Source organism: Rutilus rutilus (assembly GCF_951802725.1).
Source record: "Rutilus rutilus genome assembly, chromosome: 2".
Lineage (NCBI taxonomy): Eukaryota > Metazoa > Chordata > Actinopteri > Cypriniformes > Leuciscidae > Rutilus > Rutilus rutilus.
In genome coordinates, this window is record NC_140210.1 from 42814260 (window position 1) to 42837675 (window position 23416).

Below are 23416 nucleotides of genomic sequence, written 5' to 3' on the forward strand. Positions count from 1 at the left end.
ACACACACACACACACACACACACACACACTATTAACTGTGAGAGGGGGGCATGTTTCTGCTGACAATCCTCTTGAGTCCTTTATTGAGGGCAACAGCTGGTTGTTCCCTGTGCCCGTATCTCACACCCAGACACACCCTCCAGTGACACACTGATCCCTGTGTTTCTGCTTTTCCTCCCTCCACATGGACTCTCAGCCCCACAAGAGTGCACAAAGAGAAGTCTATTTCCCTCCAAATTAGATTTGCTAGAGGAAAGAGCTTTGCACTTTTATAGCTCACCCAGACTGCAGTAATATTTAGCTTTCATGCATGTGTGTTTGTAGTTCTGCGACATATCTTCTGTAAACCTCACGGTATAGAACGGACGATGACTAGCGTCAGTATCAGAGTTAGCAATCTAGCAAACTGGATGCTGGAAGGTGCTGAATATTGCCGCTTTTAACCTCTTAATGAAACCTCGCTAGACTTTGGACTAAAGATGGACTTGAGCTCATGTTGTTGGAGGCTGAGGTGTTCGGTAGGTGTACATTTCTATTTATTAAGTTATTTGCGGAAGTTGAATGAATATGAAACTTTTAATATATATATTTTTTTACTATTGTAATGAAATAAATTATATAAATACAATGAATTACCCTATGTTTTAATGCTTTTTTATATAATACTTTTATATATATTTTAATCTTTTACTTTTTCATGAAACACAAAATAGAATTTAAGAATATTCATGAAACAGTTTTGAAAACATTTTGTATTTACATCTGTCCAAAAAATATTTTAATAAGATATTTTACTAAATTAAATGCAACTAAATATAATAGCCTACATAAAATTGAGAACGATTTGAAAATCGTTTTTATACACTTTTTTTCCACGTAACTAAATATTCATATTACGAATATTGTCGGCTCTATGACAAATTACTTTGTTCCTCTATTGTAGTTTGTTTTAGATAAAAGCATCTGCTAAATGCATAAATGTAAAAACAATTGGAAAGTGTTTGATTTAAATATTCATGAAGCTCTTTTGCATACATATATCAGCAGTTCGCAAAGAAAAAAAGCTCCCAGAAGGTCAAAAACAACCAATAAAGCACTATAAAAGTAGTTCAAAAGTAGCACTATATTCAAAGTCATCTAAATTTTATGCGACTTGTGACCAAAACACCACTGACATCATTATGTAGACTTGAGAAATAGCACTGAGGTAAAATAGCACATTTGCCGCAGCTGTACACAAGGCGACCCGAGTTCAAGGTTCAGTCTTTCTCAAGCCAACATCAGTTTGTTCATACAGTATAGCTTCTAGATACAGTTTGGTCTCCTTCAGAAGACTTTGAGTAAATCAATGATGTGTGAATACATTATTGGCTGATCTATTCATGTAAGTCTGGCTTGCTGTGACATCTTGTTTGCTGTGTGTTGCATTCATAAATAAAGCTTTATGCCGTTAAACGGTATGCAATATAATTTGCTAGGCAACATACAAATGAATTGAAGTTAATCTTGCACACGTTAGCAGTTCCACTGAGATGTGACTCATAATCGCATGTGATCATCTGAAGTGGTGGTGAAAACCACAGAGGTTCCCCTAATGGGAGAAACGTCACACACTGAGTTGTGCGTGGGGAGCCGGTGTCTGTTGTGATTCCTGTGAATGGCAGTTGTCTGAAATAGCTGCAGGTGTGAGGAGAGCTGGCCCACTTTTGTTGTTTAGTATAGACAGGTGGTGTAGACTGAAATGAGACTACAGCTGTTCCCCGGCCTGTCGACTTAATGCACATCTAATCTCATGTACAGCGCAGGCGTAAACGGATGTGTGAACATGTTAGAGGCTGTTTGCCCTGGCAAATTCCCATATTTCCCAGTGGAGGTCTTGTTGTGGGACTGAGCTGCTTCAGTGCTGATGTTGGTGGTCTCAAAGTCTGCTGTGCTAATCTTGAGGAGTCGCGCTGAAACTATTTCGTGCTAGCCTGGAAATCCAGACCTAAATCTAAAAGATTAATGGTCTGGCGTCGACTAATGAAAATCGGCCAGCTCGAGGGGCGGCACCAAGCATGCATTTGAAAATCTCACTGCACGCAATTGGATAACACTACGACCAATCACAACAAGCCCCATACGCTTAGCTACCAGCGGCGCTAACTGGTAGATTAGACTCTTGCCGTGTCCGGTCGGCAAAACAGAAAAAAGTCTTGCAAAGGAACGATTCGAGCGCCGTCTTCTGTTCCTCTTTTAGATAAAAAGCCAAGTCTAACTCGTTCATTGTAGCGGCCAAAGCCGTTTCAAACAACTGGTGTTCATCCATAGCCATCTTGCAATGTTTACTAATGACTTCGACGTCACAGCGCTGTCGTCATCTGTTTAGCTCGCCTCTGGCCCGCCTATATCAGATAACCCGATGTGATTGGTGCAGCTCGGATACAAGGGCATATTTAATGAGCATCATTACTCGACGCCAGAGTGAACTTGCTGAGCACATTCAACTTGTGCTCTCGCGAGAACTCTGCATTTCCAGGGTAATTTCCTGCAGAAACTGCTAGTAAATGTCACAAATAATTCCAAAGAAACTGCGAGTAACATATTCAATCAAATGTGATTTCGAAAGACTGTAATAGTATTTTCTTGTGAAACGTACTCCAATAATCTCCGAAAGTCATTTTTACAGAGAGGGCTGTGAAGGATTGCATCTGATTGGTGTGTTTTGACTTCACGGGCATCATGCCATCTCGTGCAATTTAAGTAGTTTAATGGTTTTAGTGGATCGTTAGAATATTGTTAATCTAACTTTTAAACTAGATTTATGAAATGAGTTTCAAAAGGGATATTTATAACATTATTTCTTTATATTAGTTATTACTTTTTTGTAACATTAATGTAGATATGATAATGAAAATAAAACTAGTCATCTAAAATTTGTGGGTTTTTCTGTTAGCTCTAATAAACTTCTGTTAATTTTGATATTTTTTTCCATCTTTTGAAAGTTTGATACTATTATACAGTTTTTTTTTTTTTTTCGTTTTTTTTTTTTTTTTTTTTTTTTTTAATACTTATTTGTTTAGTTGTTTTTCCCACCAAATATGATGTCGCTTGGTGGAGGATGATGCCATTAGGGAACTGGCTTTTGGCTGTTGGAATCTGGATGGAAAGTGATATTGAGGAGATAAACTATTAGAACCATATTTAGAAGAAAAAAGAAAAATATGTTTTGTTTGAAATAAACCTTATTATTTAGAGAAAGAAAAACAATGAAGAAACATCTGGAATTATTAATAATTTATAGATATATAGTTAAACACCAACAAAAATTACAATCACTGAAACCCAGAAAAAAAAAGCTAGTATGATTTCAGTCTTCCAATAATAAAACAAATACACTAGCATTAAAAAATCTGGGGTCAGTAAGATTTTTTTATGTTTTGGAAAATTCTTTTATGCTCATCAAGCCTGCACTTATTTGATAAATACTGAACCCAGTAATATTGTGAAATATTACAATTTAAAAAGCTGTTTCTTAAATATGTTAAAATATTATTTATTTCTGTGATGCAAAGCTGAATTTTCAGCATAATTACTCCTGTCTTCAGTGTCACATGATCCTTCAGAAATCATTCTAATATGCTGAATTATTATCAGTGTTGGAAACAGTTGTGCTGCTTAATATTTTGGAAACCATGACACTTTTCACCGTTTCCAAAATATTCTTTACCCAAGATTCTTTGATGAATATGAAGTTCAAAAGAACAATATTTATTTGAATTAGAAATCTTTTGTAACTTTTTTTTTTTTTTTACTCAATTTAATTAATTAAATATAATATGATAATTTTAATGCATCCTCTCTGAATAAAAGTAAAAAAATCTTAATGACTGCAGACTTTTTAGTGGTAAGCGTTTGCTACATAGACTTTTACTGCATACTAAGAATACCAAGTTATCAAATTTAAGTATCAGAATATTGAATTCAGTCCCTAAATATATTTGGAAAGGATTTGTGCGTGTGTGTGTGTGTGTGTGTGTGTGTGTGTGTGTGCAGGAGAAGAATTCAGACAAATTCAACCTCTTAATCTCCTGGAAAATCCCACTCTATAAATGTGTATCTGTGCTGAAGCGGTTTGACGTCACGCTCCTGCCTCTTTATAAAACATCATTGTCGGCTATGTGTTTTTGAAATACGTGCATCTGTGTGCACGTTTATTTCTAGCCAAAATCGAAGCGACCAGCCATTTATCCTGTCCGTTTTTGCATGGCATTCCTGTCGAACATCCGGTTAGTGTAAAAATATGAGTGTGTCTGAGTCTGGCCAGCATGATGGCGCATTACGGAACAAATTGGCCACTTTGGGACACGTCTAAATGACTCCCTCCGCCCCGCATTCACCACACACTCTAAATAAATGCTGCTTTTTGAAGCGGGGCCATTAGTCCTGAGGACTGACCATTACCCACGCTGCAGCAGTGAGTTTTCAGAGCTCCCCCGCGTCGCTACGCTGATTTATTACCGCTCTGAGATTGACCTTGTGGTTGTATGGGTTTGGATTGAGGCTGGTTACTTGCTTTACCTCGACTCTAACTGAACTTTTAGGCATGGAAGGTGAGGTAAGTGTGATGTTGCAGTACTTTTTAATGAGTTAGCATGGCTCGGTAACCCTAACCTTTTTCAAATATGGTCCTCTTGGTGCTGTTAATAGGACAAAATGCAAAAACCTTTTAGTCTTTACATCCTGCTGATTCTTTTAATTAAGCACCTTATAAATTATCAATCTCACCCTGTTGAACTGATGAATGATGCAAACCTGTAAAAGACTCTTAAGGCCCCTTGAGGAGGTATGTGTGTGTGAGAGAGAGAAAGAGAGAGAGAGAGAGAGACACTACGTTAATGTCTCTGTGTTTTCTTGTCTAGCTTGATAGTTCATCCAAAACTCTTTCTTTCTTGGAACAAAATAGGACGTTTGAAGCATCTTTACAAGCTTCGAAAACAATACCGTAAAATATAATACCGTAAAATATATTTAAAAAATCATAATTTAAAATTGTCATAACAATTATGACGAAATGTTGTGAAGAAATGTCATGATTGTGAAATAAAAAAACCAATGACAAAAGTCTAAATTGGTTTGATTTGAATCATGAGATATAAAGACATTACATCGGAATAATGACGTCATAATAATGACATAGTTGACATTTATATGGTGTAATTATAACTTTTTATGCCTGTAATTGAGATAAACATAAAAGCATAATTTTGAGAAATTAAGACATTGCCACACAACTTTATATCTTGTAATTTCAAGTTGTGTCACCAAAATTATCAAAATTGTATAGAAAGTTGAAATTGGTTTCATTTGAATTATGAAATAAAAAAATACACAAGACGAAATTATTGCATGTCATCATCAGAATTAACACAATTATGCTTTTTGTCATAATTATGACAAATTTGAAGTTATTGGATACTTTTATCTCATAATTATGACTTAGTATCTTAGTAATTTTCACTTTTTATGTCATAATTAACCTTTTTTTATTTTATTATATGGCATAAACGAGCTTCCATTATATTCCATGTCTTCTGAAGCTGTATAAGTAGCTTTTCTGAGATACATATCTTTAAAATGATTTCATTTTTTCATCCTCTATGCCGTTAGTGTTCTATGTTTGTGTTTAAAAAGTGTTGCACCATGTTTGCCCTCATTGACGCACCATTTCAGACATGCAGCATGGAAAATACATTTTGAAATCTGGAGCAGAGGGGAAGATGTTCAGTGAATAATCTAAAACTTCACAAAAAGCTAAATATAGTGAACGAGTTATTATAGACAATCATTTTATGGCCATCAAAACCGCCAAAAATCGTCTTTCTCGGTGGACAGTTTAGGAACGACGCGAGTTTGAGTAAATGATGACAGAATATTCATTTATAGGTGAGTTCTCCCTTTAACTGGATACATTTCCTCAGTTGATTTGCAGAACCGGAGGCTCTTAGACTCGATGTGATCTGTGGCTCAGATAGCGGCGTCTGCTCAGCCAATAAGCAGATGTGAAACCGATAGACTGTGGCCTCATCGATCCAGCGCTGACTTGTATAATAGCCGGGCTGATTTTTACCCCTTAAAAAGAGAGCTGGTCGAGTTTCTGGTTTTCTGATTGAGTTTACAATCGCCCCTTGCTATCTGTCCCGCCCGCCGCCTCAGGGGACCACTGTCCAGAGACGCCCCAGAACGACATGTGTAAACTGGGAGTTTCCCGCTCTGAGATAAGTGACCTATGATAAGTGCACGAGGGATCGGTCGTGGGAAGACGACTGGCTTCTTGCGGGTCGAATAAACAGATGTCTTTTGATGTGGTGCGGGTTTCATCTCAACATGAGGCCTGAAGTGCCCTGTTAAATGAACTCTCGCTCTACACTATTAAATGGAAAGATTCCAAATATAATCTTAAAGTCCCCCTGTGATGAAAATCCAGTTTTTAATGTTGTTTATATGTCTATGTGGCGTTTTTAATATGCTTTAAGACAAACCATGTGTAACTTCATAAGTCAGCACCATTGCTGAGTATTTTCTCCTTAAAACTGCAGTGAACCAAAGACAGTCTCAAAAACACTGGTGTTTCTGACGTCACAAACTACCTTGTAACCAATCAGATCAACGTGTGATCGTCAACGAGTGGATCTCTGAGCTGGAGTGAGTGAGCGGAGGCGGGGCTCATTTGCATATTCATAGAATCGCGGCATGAAGAATTTTTTTCAAGGAAAAAATGATGTTACTTTAGTGATCAAAGATGATTTTAAGGAATATTCAAGTTTGATAACTTTATTGACTACAGGGGGACTTTAAAGTGTTCTGTCATGGCGCTTCATACTGTTTATGAACTCCAACAAACAAATTGGCCGTTGGATTTAGAATTTTATGAAGAATAACTGTCATGTTCACATCGCCCCAACAGACACTGACAAACACTTGAACTTGTTCAGTCGGGTGAAAACAAACTCCGACCAACACCAACAGACGGCGACAGGTGTAACACACCGATCCAACAAACCCCAACAAGCATGTTTGTTGGCGTTTGTCTGTGCGGTGTGAATTGCCAATAAGAGTCTACTGCTGTGGTTGTGCTTTTAAATGTAGGAATGGGTCAGGATGGCCGACTGGTCATCCAACAAATGACTAATCCATTAGTAAGATTGGCTAGTTCTGACATTTGTAGTGGTGATGCTTTAGGCTAATTGACATGTTGTGCTTCAACTTTATAAAGGTTGCAAGACAGATTAGTTGACTAGTTGTTCAGGCAATTAACAACAAGTCTATTGGAAAATGTTGTAGTCTAGCTCAGCAGTTTTGGAACTTTTTGATGCCACAGACCCACAGAAATGATGATTCCCTTTTGAAGGGTCCAAATTAGATTTTTCGATTTAATCGTTTTTTAAAATGTGGTCGATTCAAAATTGATTCTCAAACGCCACGAATCGATTTTTTCCCATATTTATTTATCTATTACCCAAAAGCCAGTATTAGTTTTCCTCCACTGTTCATAGGCTTGCAAACTCCATTTTATAGCTAATGCTGTGAGATTTTATGTTTGTTTTATCTTAATCATAAAATAGCACGATAGATACGATTAATCATATCGCAATCGCGATGTCAAGCCTACGCAATTATATGACGCAAAATGCTGCGTTTTTTATATTTTTTATGAAATAAACAAATTTGGGCTGTTAATGCAATTAATGCAATTAATGCAGCATCTGTTAATTTTTGTCATCCTTTGGCTAGTGTTACATGATCCCGCTCTTATTCATGCAAAATGTGCGAAAAAGACAAAAAAGAGCTCGCTGTCTGTGAATGTCCTGACTGTGACACACAGACTCGCGCTGATATCGTGCGTGCGCACAAGACAGCCCAGAATAGAGTTATCTTTCGCGCTTGAACGAACAATAACACACACAATTATGCCAAAATGTCTTTTTGTCGAGTATCTTCATAACATAAGAGCAGTCTTATGATGAACGTGAAGAGTTGTGACTCGTGAGAGACTGAGGCGCGTGTGAGATCCGCGTCTCTGTCAGCAGCGGCTGGTCTTAAAGGGACAGTACACAGTAGCCACTAATTATCTCTGTCTTTAAAGTAAATCAAAGAACAAAGGGAACAGAGAAAAACACTCACTACTCTTGACTAAAGAACTTTTGTAACTTTAATAAGGATTAGTCTATATATAATTTATAATTAATACAGCGCAGACTGTTTGATAACTTTATTCAATTTCTGCATATGTCCTACCTGTTAGACAGGAAGGGCACAGGTAAATATGATTCTTTTTTAATGTACCCAAGTGTACCTAAAATAAAAAGAGTTGAATATACAGGTTTGTAGCTCTTAATTTCTTTTTATGAATTAACCACTTGTAAACTTATGTTCTTATGTAAACGTATATATTCATTGAGTCGAATCGAAATCGAAAATCTAATCGAGAATCGAAATCGAATCGAATTGTAACATCTGAATCGATACCCAGCCCTAGTCCAAATCCAAAAATATTAAGGGTACTGTATTATGTATCATGGTTTCCACAGAAATATTAAGCAGCACAACTGTTTTCAACATTGATAATAATAAGTGTTACAATAATAAGTGAAAATAGTAATGTTTCTTGAGCAGCAAATCATCATAGCATGATTTCTGAAGGATCATGTGACACTGAAGACTGGAGTAATGATGCTGAATCAAATAAATGCTGACTTTGTGAGCAATATGAAAGTTTTTTTTATAGTCACTTTTATAAACATTTATACATTTTTTGCCACCCCAGTGGCAATGTCTCTTGTAAAGTTTAGTCATCCAAGGCTTGTTTCTGATCCGAACTGACCTTTGAACAGTATATCTTGTATATTTGAACATGTTAGGGGATATTTATACTGTAACATTTTTTAAATATATATATATATATATAATCTGGAATATTAAATAAAATATCTGGACAATTTTGTAAATTATTTAATTTTTAATTTAATTAAATTTTACTTTATTTAATTTTACTTTACAAGGCCATATTTCTACACAGTAAATTATTTGCACCCCAGTTTGAAACCCTGGTGTATCACATCACTACTCTGATTGGCCTCGTTCTCCTCCGAACTCTAGCCTTCAACATGACGCGTCTCATTTTTATTCCACTTTATCTGCCACTGAAAAAGTGAACGAGTGACCATGCGTGCTGCAGATTCGCTGTTGGTTCAGTTCTCATCCTCACCTCCTGCTCTCTTTCCTCATTGCAGGGAAGAAGAGATCCCGTGTTCCTCACTGGAGGGAGTTACCCACCTGATTGTCCCGTCTGCAGTGAGACACTCATCAAACTCAGCGTCTACGGTGTGAATGACGGCCACCAGCAGACGGTGAGTGAAGAGGTTTCTCTCAACATCAATCTGAGCTGGAGACTCGTGTTACGGCTCTTCTCGTCTCGGGTCCTTTCAGCTGTTGTTCTGCAGATCTCAGTCTCTGGTCCCTGTTGTTTGCTAAACCCTGAATGTTTTTTTTCTTTTCTTGTAATCACATGCTTGGCAATTTCTGTCACAAAATCATTGTGAGCTGCAACTTTAGTCTATAAATCAGACGTTGTCTTGCAAGCCACATGTTTGATTATTTTGCATAAAGTCTGGCACATTGACGTTTTATTCTGCCACAAATTGACAGTAATTTAATTTCTGTCACAGCAGTCCATTCTGCAGACAACACCAAAGAAATGAGATATTATTTCACAGACAAAATCTGATAACAAAGCAGGATATGCAGATGTACTAGAGACATTTGCCAACTTTAATGCTCGGTACACATTGTACGAGTTTGGGCTGTCCCAGACGAAAGATGACCAGTCGTGGTGATTTCTGTGGTCTTGGCTCCTAAACGGGGGTCCTGCGTCGTACAGTGAGAGATATTCAAAGATGGCCGTTGTCACGATCTTGCGGCCAAAGATAGCCTGCGATCATTTTCTGACAGTGTCTGTAAGCAGCCAAGTCTATTACTTAAAGCATACATTTGGAAATGGACTTTTTGTCAAGCGTTTGGCAGATCATTTATAAATATCGATGATCTACTGTATCGAACACCTTCTTTAAATCCCAAAAGACTGCACCAACACAGGTGGTTTTATCAAGCAAGGATTTCACTGTTTGTTATGAAGACACAGTTTGACGTCTCTGTGGAGTGGTACTGGCGAAACCCAAATTGCATGGGGCGCAGGAGAGAATGGCCGTGGCTGAGGTGTTTATTCAGCAGCTTGGCGATCCACTTTTCTGCAACCTTAGACGCAACAGGGAGGATGCTGATGGGGCGATAATTTGAAATGTTTGTTTTGTCTCCTGATTTAAAAATTGGTGACACTATATTACCCACCTTCCATCCTGATGGCAATTAACGGTTGTTTAATCATTTAGAGTTAGAGGAACCAAAGATATAACATGCTAGAAACATAATAATCACTGCAATAATGATAGAATCAAACACTCTTAAGCATTTGCCTATTTATATCCAAACAGCAAATGTTTTTTTTTTTGTTTTTTTTTGCCGGGAAGTGAAATGTATTGGCATTAATCACAGAGAGTTTATCACTGCAGGCCTTCAGCTTCACTGAACAAAGCACCTGTCCAGTGCTGTGTGTGTACAGTATGTCATGTTTATTAGCCCCCTGAGAGAGTCAGGACCTCATTACATTTATTTTCCCACAGCAGACACAAAGCTGGTGTGGCCTAGTGGTTAAAGATCAAGGCTGTTAAGTGAAGAAGAAGTGAAGTGACGTAAAGGCCAAGTATGGTAACCCATACTCAGAATTTGTCCTCTGCATTTAACCCATCCAAGTTAGTGCACACACATTAGGAGCAGTGAGTAGTGAACACTTCTCTAGTGTAGTAGTGACTCTCTAACCATTTGGCCACAACTGCAAGGTTGTGGGTTTAAATCCTGAAGAGAAATGTTGAGCTGTCAAGACTCTTCAACCCTAGATTCCTCCAGCGATTATTGTGCCTGTTTGAGTCATTTCGTTTCAGTGAATCCGTTCCAATCCACTTCATTCTGCCAAGCTTCAGGAAACAAAACATTAGCAGAAGATGCTAATGAGAGCGAGAAAGAGAGTTTTTGAAATTCTGAGCAGATCCTTCAGGTTTCATTTGAGCATCATTTCCTCGTCCAGCCTGTAGCTTCACACTTTAGTATTTCTGTACGAGCCCTGCCTCATGAATAAGAGAGCAGGAAGAGCGATGGAAACACTTCCCGATTGCTCTCACTGGATTTGATCTTGCCGAAGGGCATGAAGTCAGAACGGACAGGTGGACTGCATTGCATCTCACATATATAGATAAAAAATAATAGCAGGGTTATTTCTGTAATGCTCTACCTTACGACCGGCACTTCAACTTTAATTATTGTATAACTGGATTATTTAGATAGTGGCAAAAAAAGAATAACATGATAGTTAGTCATGTTAGTCATGTCATGGTCAATAGTGATGCACCGATCAGGAATTTTTTTTTTTTTTTTTACAAACAAATGGTCCAATTCCGATAGCGCAGTTCGCACTATTACATGCCAAACTGGCCTTAAACCAAAAATATTACATTTAAAATGCAGTGGTTGCCTCTAAATTCAAATGGCTACGGAGTAGGGATGGGACGATTACCGGTTTCACTATAAACCACGATAAAATGTACTGACAGTTAGTATTATCGTTTAAAATTTAATTATCATTAAAACCGTATTTGATTATCGCGATTTTAACAACTCACTGTAAATCCTGTCCAGCCAGCAACAGTGTGACGCAGGCGCAGCGCGCAATGTTGTTGTTGTTTTTTATTCGAGAAGGAATGGCGGAAGGCAGTGACCGTGCTCGGGAGATTTTTAAGCCTTTGAGTGAAACTTAATCGAGGATGGTCACTACAATAGGGGGGAAACACTTCAAATCTGCCGAGTCGTCTTGTGTGACCATCACCCACTGTTTATAGCGAACCTTGCGCAAGTTAACTTTGACCTCAATAACTTACCAAAACTAACGTTACGTCTGGGAAATAATTGGCCACCAAATGTTGTTTTGAGTTGAAATATTATCTCACTCACTTGAAATAAACGTGAAGCTTCCGCGAAGAAAAGTTCGCAGCAAATGGCTTTGAGCCAAAGACAACCGATCAAGTTCAAACAAGACTATTAAGAGTGACATTTAAGGGATAATAATCAATTTTTTACAGTCCATGATAAAAATGTATATCATTGTACACTTATTACACCTTTTTTTTTTTTTTTTTACCACATAATTACGGGGACATATTGAATTGAGATTAATGTTTTAAATCTTACCTGTTTATAAATCCATTTCGTACAGCGTACAAAACAATCGTACAAAAACGGAGGCGCCGTCTTGTAAGTTGTATTTGAATGAAACGAGAGAGCGAGAGTCCGTTGCGATCTATGTTGCGATACATGGATGTGCGCGGTGTTATAATGCGTTGCTATTGAGGACGGTCATTATAAGGAAGGAAATGCCATAGAATATAATCTTGCTTAAAACAGTGCATAGAGCTGCTTGTTTTATGTTGTTTGTTGAGTTTTAGTGTGACCATCAGTTCTTTTTGAACACTTTCATCTCGTTTTAACAAAACCGTGATAATATTGCAGGGAACTACACTAACCTTTTCCACTGGTGGCACTTGCGCTACTAACTTTTTCAGTTACTGGCGCAAAACATGATTTGGTCGCACAAATTGTTTATAGTAAGCCGCTCTGGATAATAATGAACAATAATGAAACTGTATTGCATACAGATGTGCTTTTTTACTTGCCATCTTTTAAACCACATGCCTTCTTGTTTTTGTTTTCTTTAACATTAGTTGGGATAGATTTACTGCAATAGAAAATACAGTACACAATAAAGTGCCAAATGGATTTCAACATGCTATGGTTGGCACAGATGGGCAGACTCCTGAACTCTTAAGTAGTGATGCACCGATGTGAAAATTGTGGCCGATATCGATAATAACTGATATTAATATTGCTGTTATGGCCGATATCGATATCTCTGTATAGAAAACAAATTTACTGATAATCAAATAAAGAGATATTTTCCAAAACATTTGGAAACTTATTTTTTATTTTTTATAATAATATTTCAATTATTATTGAATTTTTTTTTAGTTTTTTTACTTTAGAAATAACCTAAATCACCTTTACCTGTGTGCAAAATATGTCACACATAGGACACATGCATTATATTGCACTGAATTGCATATAATGTGTGCTGGTCAACTTGTCTAAAATTAAGAAACCCCTAGAAAACAGTAAAAAAAAAAAAAAAAACAGGTGTACAATAAAGATAGGCTACTTAATTTATTATTCCAATAACCAAATATGATACTAAATAGCACAGGGAAAAGAGCTTATATTTGTGACGTGCTGTCTTTGCATTTGAACATTGCGCATTTTAAACAGGACAGGCATTAGCTGCATAAATGTTAGCCAATACAAACATATTTATAGAAAACAGTTGACAATGAATAGACAGGAGTCCAATAATAGCGTAACGAATCACGTATTCTAAAAATAATATCAAGTAGGCTAAGTTTGATGAATCCGACATATAACGAGGGCTGTGTTGTAAAACGTCCGTCATTTAACGAATTTTAAAAACACGGATGGATAATACAATATGCTTTCCGACATTTTGACAGAAAAAAAACCAAGCAAGAACAAAATTTAAACTATAGCCCGTCAATTTTCATTTTACAATTATCTTCTCCCTCTGTGTGCGCGCGCGCGTCCGTATTTGTGAGAGAGAGAGAGCTCGCGAGTCGCGCAGATACAATGGTATGTTTTAATCTAAGTATCGGTCGCGGGGCTGAAGCCAACTGATGTGTTGAATGCTCAGAGCACGTTATAAAACGTATTCTTAAAATACACATTTCTGTTTTAATAAATGCTCATAGTAATTCATAGCATATTGCCTAAAACATAGGTACAAAAATAATCAGTGATACATTTGCGACCCATTAAAAATTTTGGTCGCAGTGTAGTTCCCTGTATTGATAATCACGATAATTTTGGTCACTATAATCGTGATATGAAATTTTCATACCGTCCCATCCCTACTACGGAGCCATTTTAAATTAGAGGCAACCACTGCATTTTGATTACGATCCAAATAAAGATGCTACTACACATGAGCAGTTGTTTTTTGTATTTAAATTATGATTTCAAGATTAAAAGCAAAAACAGACTTTTTTTGGTCTGACTTTAGCTTTGTGAAATTATGCTACATAAAATATACCTGCGCGTAAACTGTGAAATTCACTCTTTGACAGTAGGTGGCGCTTATGAAACAGCAGTGATACAGCGTTTCCTTGATTACCGCCGTACACAAAGCAGCGCTTATAAACACTACTTATAACAATAGGCATTACTTATAACAATAGGCATTATACCATAATTCCATCGAAACATTACTGAAGATAGTCAGTTCCCTTCAGAGAAACAACTCCCATTAACTCCATTATACATATAACCCATATTTCTAACACTGTGAACAGCGAGCAACTCCTAGGAACTTGACAACATCCAGTCAAACACTATGTTATGTCAGCACTATGTACTAAACTAATGCATCTTTCATGTTTTGCATCTTTATAAATGGAGCTTAATATTTTGTCTAGGATTTTAAAGCGTATGTGATGGGCACATGGAACTGCACAGAGTAGGGTTGCCAACTTCAGAAAAGGAAAATAAGGGACAATTGTGGTTCTTTATAAGGGACACTCAAAATATTTGTACTGAACCACACCGTGTATGTCATTTCAGTGTCTGCAGTTAAGTGTGTGTATAAAAGGTTCTCAGATATAAACACATTTGTTTTGCTTTACCTATCAATGCACAATTTAATCCTAAAAAGAATTTTAACATCATAGAAATGAATGTCAATTGTTACACACAAACCATCTAAAGCTTTTGTAGCATTATGCACTGCCGTTCTAAAGTTTGGGATTGGTAATAATTTGTTTTAAAGAAACGAATAGTTTTATTCAGCAAGAATGCATTAAATGTGTCAACGGTGACAGTAAAGACATTTTAATGTTACAAAAGCTTTCTATTTCAGATTAATTCTGTTTTTAACTTTCTATTCATCAAAGAATCCTGTTACTGTTTTCAACGTGGATTTCCCATTACAGTATTACCGTGAATGTCATAATGATTTGTTTGCAATATAATGCATACACAAACAGATGTTCCTGCCGCATTTTACTCGCATACACCTAGTTTGCAGAACAAATAAACCGACAAACTAAACGCTCTCGTGGTGTCTGCCGTTGCTAAGCAATCATGAGCCGCGTTCTCCATGATGATGAAGTTTCAGCAAAGGATAAATGGATTTCGAGCCCTTGCATTAACTCTACTGCTAGATATATTTATGGAGATGAGCAATAAAAAAAACCTGCCCTGTACAGCTATGATCAGCTGTTCGTCCATCTTGGCTGAGCTTTCAATGTTGTTACGGAAAGGCCAAAGCTGATCGGTTGGTTCAATGTCGCATGACCTGCTTGCGGCATTCTGAAAATGTGAGATTTTTTTCATCTCGCTGTGGCATAGACGCACGCGCCTGGAAAAAACGAGTGTTGCTATTTGAGCGTGCTTGTAGCACGTCTACATTTAAAGGGATAGTTCACTTTGAAATTAAATGTTGGTATGTTTTAGCTTACCTCAAGGGCATCCGAGATGTAGGTGTCTTTGTTTCCGCAGTAGTTTCAATTTTGATATTTTTAGGTCAAACCGTTCTTGTCTGTCAGTCATATAATGCAGGTCTATGGTCACCACCTCAAAGAGCATGCACAGAGAAGTCCAAATTAAACAATTCCCCATCGTAAGTACACATTGATGGCCTAAGACACGAAACGAGCGGTTTGTGTGAGAAAACGAACAGTATTTATATCGTTTTTACCTCTTGTACACAACCACGTCCAAGTGATCTGAGGGCGCGCGCGCTTCCTGGTGTGTGACGTGTGCGCGCGTTGTGGCTTAGTCTGCGCAAGCGCCGGAAAGCGCCAGAAGTGATCTCTCGTGCGTGTACGTCACTCATTGTTTACACAGAGATTTCGGAAGTGTTACCTTTCACTGTGAAGGTCTAAACATATTTAGACGTACAGGAAATCACAATGGAAGACGATTTCGATATGTCAACAGACAACGTTGAATTTTTTTCACAACCATATTTATTTGAACCAGAATACACAGATCAAGAACTCAGAGCAATGGAGCGTACACGTCACACACCAGGAAGCGCGCGCGCCCTCAGATCACTTGGACGTGGTTGTGTACGTTTCGTTTTCTCACACAAACCGCTCGTTTCGTGTCTTAGGCCATCAATGTGTACTTACGATAGGGAATTGTTTAATTTGGACTTCTCTGTGCATGCTCTTTGAGGTGGTGACCATAGACCTGCATTATATGACTGACAGACAAGAACGGTTTGACCTAAAAATATCAAAATTGAAACTACTGCGGAAACAAAGACACCTACATCTTGGATGCCTTTGAGGTAAGCTAAAACATACCAAAATTTAATTTCAAAGTGAACTATCCCTTTAAAATAACAAACTTGGACGCAACATATGTGAAGCCCACTGAGTGGTTAGATCAGCATAGCATTCAATAAACAGGACAAGGGAGGTCACATACGGGACAAATCATTTAGGCCCAATATACGGGACGTCCCGGCTAATACGGGACAGTTGGCAACCCTAGTACAGAGTAAGATAACCCACAGAACACAATATTCTCAAGAGGTTGAAATTCCAGAAATAGGCTTTGTTTATGCAATAAATAAAACGCAAACTTCTGAACCCGCAGCGGGGGGCTTTGGAGTCGTATGGGCTCCATTACTGTCAGGTCCAGCTCTGCGGTCTGAGCTTACTCAAGAGATTGCTGTCTATATATAGTGGCTTATCTGAAGATCAAAAGATTCCAGTCAGACATGTTTGCTTTTGCTTCATAACTGTGATGGATCAGATGGATAGCGATGCAGATCTCCATGTTTTTAAACGCACAGCTTTCACTTACAAATGCAGAGCATGCCTTCTCATCACTCTGCATGAAGAAACTTGGAAAATTATGATTCATTTCAGTGGCTTGTTTGTTTTAATATTGCATCTTGTTGATCTCTCAAAACAAGTTTAGCTTCAGGACTCAGCAACATAGTGTCGGCCCAGATCAGGTCCACATCTGGTTCACTTGGATTCCACACGGTCCAGATGTGGGCCGGATCTGGGCCGACACTATGTTGCTGTCTGGGATTGGGCTTCGAGATGCTAAATTGTTACAAATTGGCTTCAGAATTGTTTAATGTGCAAAATTAAATGAATATATTTTTGAAAAATCAAACATTGAAAGATTGTAATATTGCTATGAACTGCATAAGCTCATGCAACGCTATTAAAACGACATAAATATTACCAATTTTATAAATGCATAAAGCATTTTTAGTTTGAGTTATTTTTAATCTTTAAATGTCAAAACAGTTTTGATGGATTTGTGCTCTTTGGTAACCAATAATTTACAAATCTTGTTGCAAGTGAACCTTTTTGTAGTTTGTCTTGTACATTTTCTTTTACTTTGTAGTTTTGTTCATGGTTTTTGAGGATGTCCATGTTGGCATCTCTCTGATTTGTTTTGTTTCTACCAAATATAGAAGTTCATTAGCCTATTGATTTTGCTGTCATAAAATGGTGTTATAATAATTATCCACAATTATATGTTCAGTTGCATATTATTTTTTGCAGTTAGCATTGTTTTTTCCCCCTGTTGTCCATGACCCTGTCAGAACTGTGTATTGACTTTTCATTATTGAACTCGCTAAATGATTGGAGATCACATTGTGAATGATCACGATTCAGTTTGAAATATTGTGGAAAACTTAATGAGGCAAATAAAATGAACTTGATGAAACTGCATATTGCATGTGGTGTTAGAGAGAGAAAGAGAGAGAGAGAATAAGTGTAAGAAATGAGCAGAAGCATTCGGCCAAAGCAGATAAGACTTCTCATATCTTATAGCACTTGTGTACCTGATTTAAGAAGCACTTTGAGAGGCAAACTAATAGCTGTGCTACAAGTTGCCTGTCAGGAGAAAGTAATTATCTACTGTCCGCTGGACTGCTGAACATGTCATAGCTGTCGCAGCAACAGCGCGCCAGCTAATCAAGCGCTCCTTCATTTCCATTCACGCTCAGAAGGAACACGCCACCGGATAATGAACGAATATTTTTATCACTTAGTCTCCATAAACCCGCCCCTTAATTTGATTGTCTTGATGCATGGAGGTGCTCATGGGAGCGAAGAAGCGCTTGCATAATCACTGATTTTCCTAAACGCGTTGAAAAGTATAAAAACTAGTTATTAAAGTTATTAGATGTGCATACATCAATTTATCCAGAGTGAGAAATGGTTTGGGGCAGGGGTCCAAAAGTAGGTTTTGGCTATGTGCAAATAGTGAGGAAACTGTGAAAATATACCAGCCAAGGAACTGGAATTTTGCAGTGTGTGTGTATGCATTTATTTATTTTAGCATTCATGCATTTATTTACATGAAAGTACCCCTATTATGCTATTTTAAATATTCCTAATTTTGTTTTGGAGTCTCCTACAATAGATTTACATGCATCCAAACACTTTAATTTTCTCATAATACACATTGCAGCATCACCTCTTTACTCACAGTGTCTGAAACAGTTTGATTGAGGATTCTGTCTCTATAAACCCCTCCTTTCCAAGAGAATACTCTGCTCTGATTGGTCAGATGACCCAGTCTGTTGTGATTGGTCTACTCTGCTCTGATTGGTCAGATGGCCCAGTCTGTTGTGATTGGTCTACTCTGCTCTGATTGGTCAGATGGCCCAGTCTGTTGTGATTGGTCTACTCTGCTCTGATTGGTCAGATGACCCAGTCTGTTGTGATTGGTCTACTCTGCTCTGATTGGTCAGATGGCCCAGTCTGTGATTGGTCTTCTCTGATAGGTCAGACACATTGGGCAAACACTGAACCAGACTATTTAAAGCAAGTATTTGAGCAAGCAATCTCATTGGCTGCAGGATCAGCAGAGGCCAATCAGCTTTTGCCATGCGGTAATCATGTGAGATTACATGTAAAGGACCGATCAGCCTGTGTCATCTAGAGTTTCATGACTGAAATAGATATTTATTACATTCATTTATATCATACTCAAAACTTTGATATTTAAATAGAACAATCTAAAGTACAAGCTCATTTTAAAGTGCATGAGTGCACTGCAAAACAATGACTTCTTAATGAGTTTTTAATTAGCCATTTTTACCTTGGCCAAGATGAATTTGCTTTAAGCAAAAGAGAACAAGATAATAAGATTTGTTTTCATATTACATCTTGAATGTAACTTGTTGCTTATACTGAAAACAAGTCATAAAATCTGCCAGACAATTAATATACATGTGTTTTAAGTCTTTTTTTCTATCCAGCAATTTTTTTATATATATTTTAATTGGGAAAATATTTGTTAATTTTACTTATTTATCTATGTCTGATCTATTTTATTGATTTATCTGTTGTTGTTTTTTTTAAACGTTTTGATATACTTTTTAGGCTATATAAGAATTTATAGATCTAACAAGAGCAAAGAAACAAAAGAAATGTAATTAAATGAATTAAACTTTTTATGGCATTATTTTAACTGGAAAATAAGATAGAAATACAAAAAAATTATTTATTCATTTGATATAAGTTTTTAGAAGGCAGAATATATATTTATTCTAGGGCCGTGACATTAACGCGTTAATTTCGATTAATTAATCTGAGACAAAATAACGCGTTAAAAAAAATAACGCAGATTAATCCATTCCGTATTGACCTTTGAACCTGGAGCCGTTCTAGCCACTATTCGACTGTAAAAGGAAGGAGGGAGACGAGAACGCGCTGGCGCTGCCTGGATCATTGATTGGAACATTTACTTATAAAAAACAGCCGGCATTTCAACGTTGATTCACCGGTGAACGTAAGGGACCAAGGTCGAATCAATGTTGGATTATGTTTCGATTGTGCAAAACGAATCAACGTTGAAATCGTGACGTTGTTTCATTGTTGATTTCGTGACGTTGTTTCACCGTCTCTTCTTTCAATATGGGTGAATAAATATTGTATGTCGACGTTGTTGAACCAATGATGAATTATGCTTCGGTTTTGCAAATTGAATCAACGTTGATATCGTGACGTTGTTTCACCGTATTACCTTTCATCATGGGATAATGAGTCATGACAATGCTGACTGAATTTGTGATTAACTGTACACTAAAATATTGTTAACCGTCAAATTACTTGCAGCAATGGCTTAATTAAACACATTTAATAAAAATATAACACATGCTCAAGATTGTAAAACAAGTTTTATTCTGAAAAAAACAAAAGTCTAAAAATACTTTCTAAAACAGATGAAAAACATCTCAAACTTTCAATTTCAGCATTTTCGAAGTAATGTTAAAAACCTGTAAAGCAAGTGTAAATAATGTTTATAATTTAATGTTTAATATCAAATGTATAATTTAATAATGTTCAATAATTTAATAATGTTCAATTGTATTGTATTGTATTGATTATTTGCTAGGCACAATTATTTCAATGCTCACCCTTTGAACATTTGAACATTATTTCAATAACACAATTATTTTTAATTGATTGACAGCCCTAATTTATATGCAATTAAAATGCGATTAATTTCGATTAATTAATTACAAAGCCTCTAATTAATTAGATTAATTTTTTTAATCGAGTCCCGGCCCTAATTTATTCATTTTATTTATTTATTTTTTGCTTTTTGATAGAAGTTTTTTAAGAAGACCTTCTTGAAATGGAAAAATAATCCAAAGTATTAGCAGAACAAGCTGACAAATCTGTGGATAAATTAAATGTGTAACTTATTATTGCATTATTCTCGATTTCATTATCTTTTGCATTTCAGCAGATTTCCAGTGTCAGAGTTGTTAATCTACTTAGACGAACTTCACATGTAATTCTCCCCGTGATTGTTGTCGAGCGATGACATAAATCTCTTTTTCAAAGCCGTCAATGGAGAAAGACGCCCTCATATGGTGTGGTTACGTCACTTTGAGCGTTAGCAATCAACCGGCATCATGAACGAAACATCTGATCTTCCCCAGAGACGTGACCTGTCAGAATCCATACATTTCTTTGACATCATCACATCTCATTTCATCATCCTGTTTGAAAATGATACCGTCACGACATGCAGATGAAGAGGAACGTCAGTTCTCGTCCTTTCCCTGCAGGGCGAGGCGTCTTTAATCCGGAGAGAAGCGCAGATCAAAGCTGTACAAAGAGATGAAGATGAAACAAAGGCGGATCTGGAGCGAGACATCCGCACGTTTACACTAGCCGCTCCTGGATCTGCCTCAGCCAGCGAGAGACAAACACAAGCACGCCGCTCTCCCGCTGTGATATCCCAGCATCCCGTCTGCTTTTGGCCTGTAATCTAACGGTGTTCACCTGAAGACCTTCCCAGCATTCTCTGCGGGAAACCATCTCTCCGTTTATGTGTGCAAGCAGCAAACTGACTATCAGCACCTGCTCATCATGTGCAACCAGCACACAAATGTGTGTTTTTCTGGCTCTGTTTCCGCCCAGTGCTACAAAAGACAGCGGGAAATCTTTTATTTGCACTGCTTGTGTGTTTCACCTCCCTTGTTTTTGCAAGTGTGTGCTTGTGTACTTGAGTTGGCCAACAGACTTGTGGGTGGTCCCACTTTTGAGGAAAAAATATACGAGCCAAAACAGTACGACCAGTTAGAGTTTAAGCATCTTCTAACAAGGCCACATGTCAACATCTAGTCTGGTCCAGGCCAGCAGAAGCTCTACTGAGGCACCAGTCACACACAATTGTAATGGTTATGGGAGGACACAGTAAGACGTAGAATTCGCCTTTGGCTAAGCCACACCCTAGAATGTAGATTGACCAATCACAGCGCAGCCAAGAACGAGCTCCCACAGAGGTCCGACACTTTTTCACAGCGCTCCATTGACTTTAACACAGGCGTCTCATATTTTTGGTCTCGGCAGGCTATTACCGTCGTAGTTTTATCAAAAATATGGTTAAATGTTGTGCCTGGGGCATTTGTAACACAGATATGCGTTTCCCAGAGAGGTTGGAGGGGGGTGTCCGTTTTTTTCCCTTCCCAAAACCGAAGTCAAATCCTGACAAGTGTCGTCTTTGGATTAAACTGTGGACGTCCTCACAGTCAGCTAAACCCCTCAAGGATCAACAAGTACACTTTTGTGGTAAATTTTGCTTTTAACCTTACTGTGAAGTTATACTAGTTAGACAGCTTTATGCTGTTTTAGGTTATGATTTCGGTTCTCTACCCTAATTAATGAAGAATCAAGGTGCTAGCAAGCAAGCTTAGCGATAGTTTAGTTATCACGTAAGTCAGGATTGTATGTTTTGACTAGTGGCTGGATGTTAGCTAACTTTTGTTATTCAAGATACAAACACCTAACGTTAATGTTACAGACACGCTGTTGTGGTAGTTTTTAAGGTGACTAACGTTACCGCCACCGTGTTGCCCAGATGAAGTTGTCGGACGTAGCAACAGTAACTAAGGAGGGCGGGGCTTAGCCAAAGGTGAATTGACCCGTGACATTGACGTTGTTTCATGACAGTGGTGTTCCCTGGTGGAAGTGGCTCTTTCCACAGAATAAAACACCCTGTCACTGCACACATTGTTCAAGAATGGTTTGAGGAACATGATGAAGAGTTCAAGGTGTTGCTCTGGCCTCCAAATTCCCCATATCTCAGTTCAATTGAGCATCTGTGGGATGTCATTATTAACACCCCTAAGTTAATAATGATCTTTGCAACGGAAAGTGAATCAATCAAAACTAACTTTAGCTGGACAATAACTTTATTTTAGAGCTGCTGTAAAGCCAAACTATCTCTGTTACTTTAATTTCCTATTATCACTGTAAAGCTGCTTTGAAACAATCTAAATTGTTAAAAGCGCTATACAAATTAAGGTGACTTGACTTGACTTAAGGCGAGACACGGCAGGCAAAAACATCGGTTTTTTTTTTACTGGTCAATGTGGAGATTTTTGGATATTTGTCTTCAATAACATGTCTTCTTTCAGACTTGTTTTGAAAAAAAGTCCGAAATACACATTTAGGTCTTTATTTTATTACACTTTGTCTGTTTGCGTCTGTAGATTTCTCATAAATTCAACAAAAGTTCGTGTTCTAAATCAACATGCTGCTCCGCGATCTCTGCCGTCACCCTGTCATGAGAAGCACCGTTAGGAAGCTCTCACTATCCTGTACAATCCTGTCGGATCCAAATATGGTCATTTCCTTTCTATCAGCAACC

General features: G+C 37.5%; 1 protein-coding gene across 2 annotated transcripts in view; it reads left to right on the forward strand.

Annotated features, from left to right (window-relative positions):
* Nucleotides 1-264: 264 nt before the first annotated feature.
* inpp4b (inositol polyphosphate-4-phosphatase type II B) overlaps nucleotides 265-23416 on the forward strand; it is a 167001-nt gene continuing 143849 nt past the window's right edge. Inside the window, exons 1-2 of one of the 2 annotated variants that reach the window (XM_084401686.1) lie at nucleotides 265-519; nucleotides 9274-9390. In XM_084401686.1, the coding sequence (XP_084257812.1) occupies nucleotides 481-519; nucleotides 9274-9390 (156 nt within the window). In that variant the 5' untranslated portion in view covers nucleotides 265-480. Of the gene's footprint in view, nucleotides 520-4422; nucleotides 4599-9273; nucleotides 9391-23416 lie in introns of those variants that run through there. The other variant, XM_084401687.1, reaches the window with a different exon arrangement.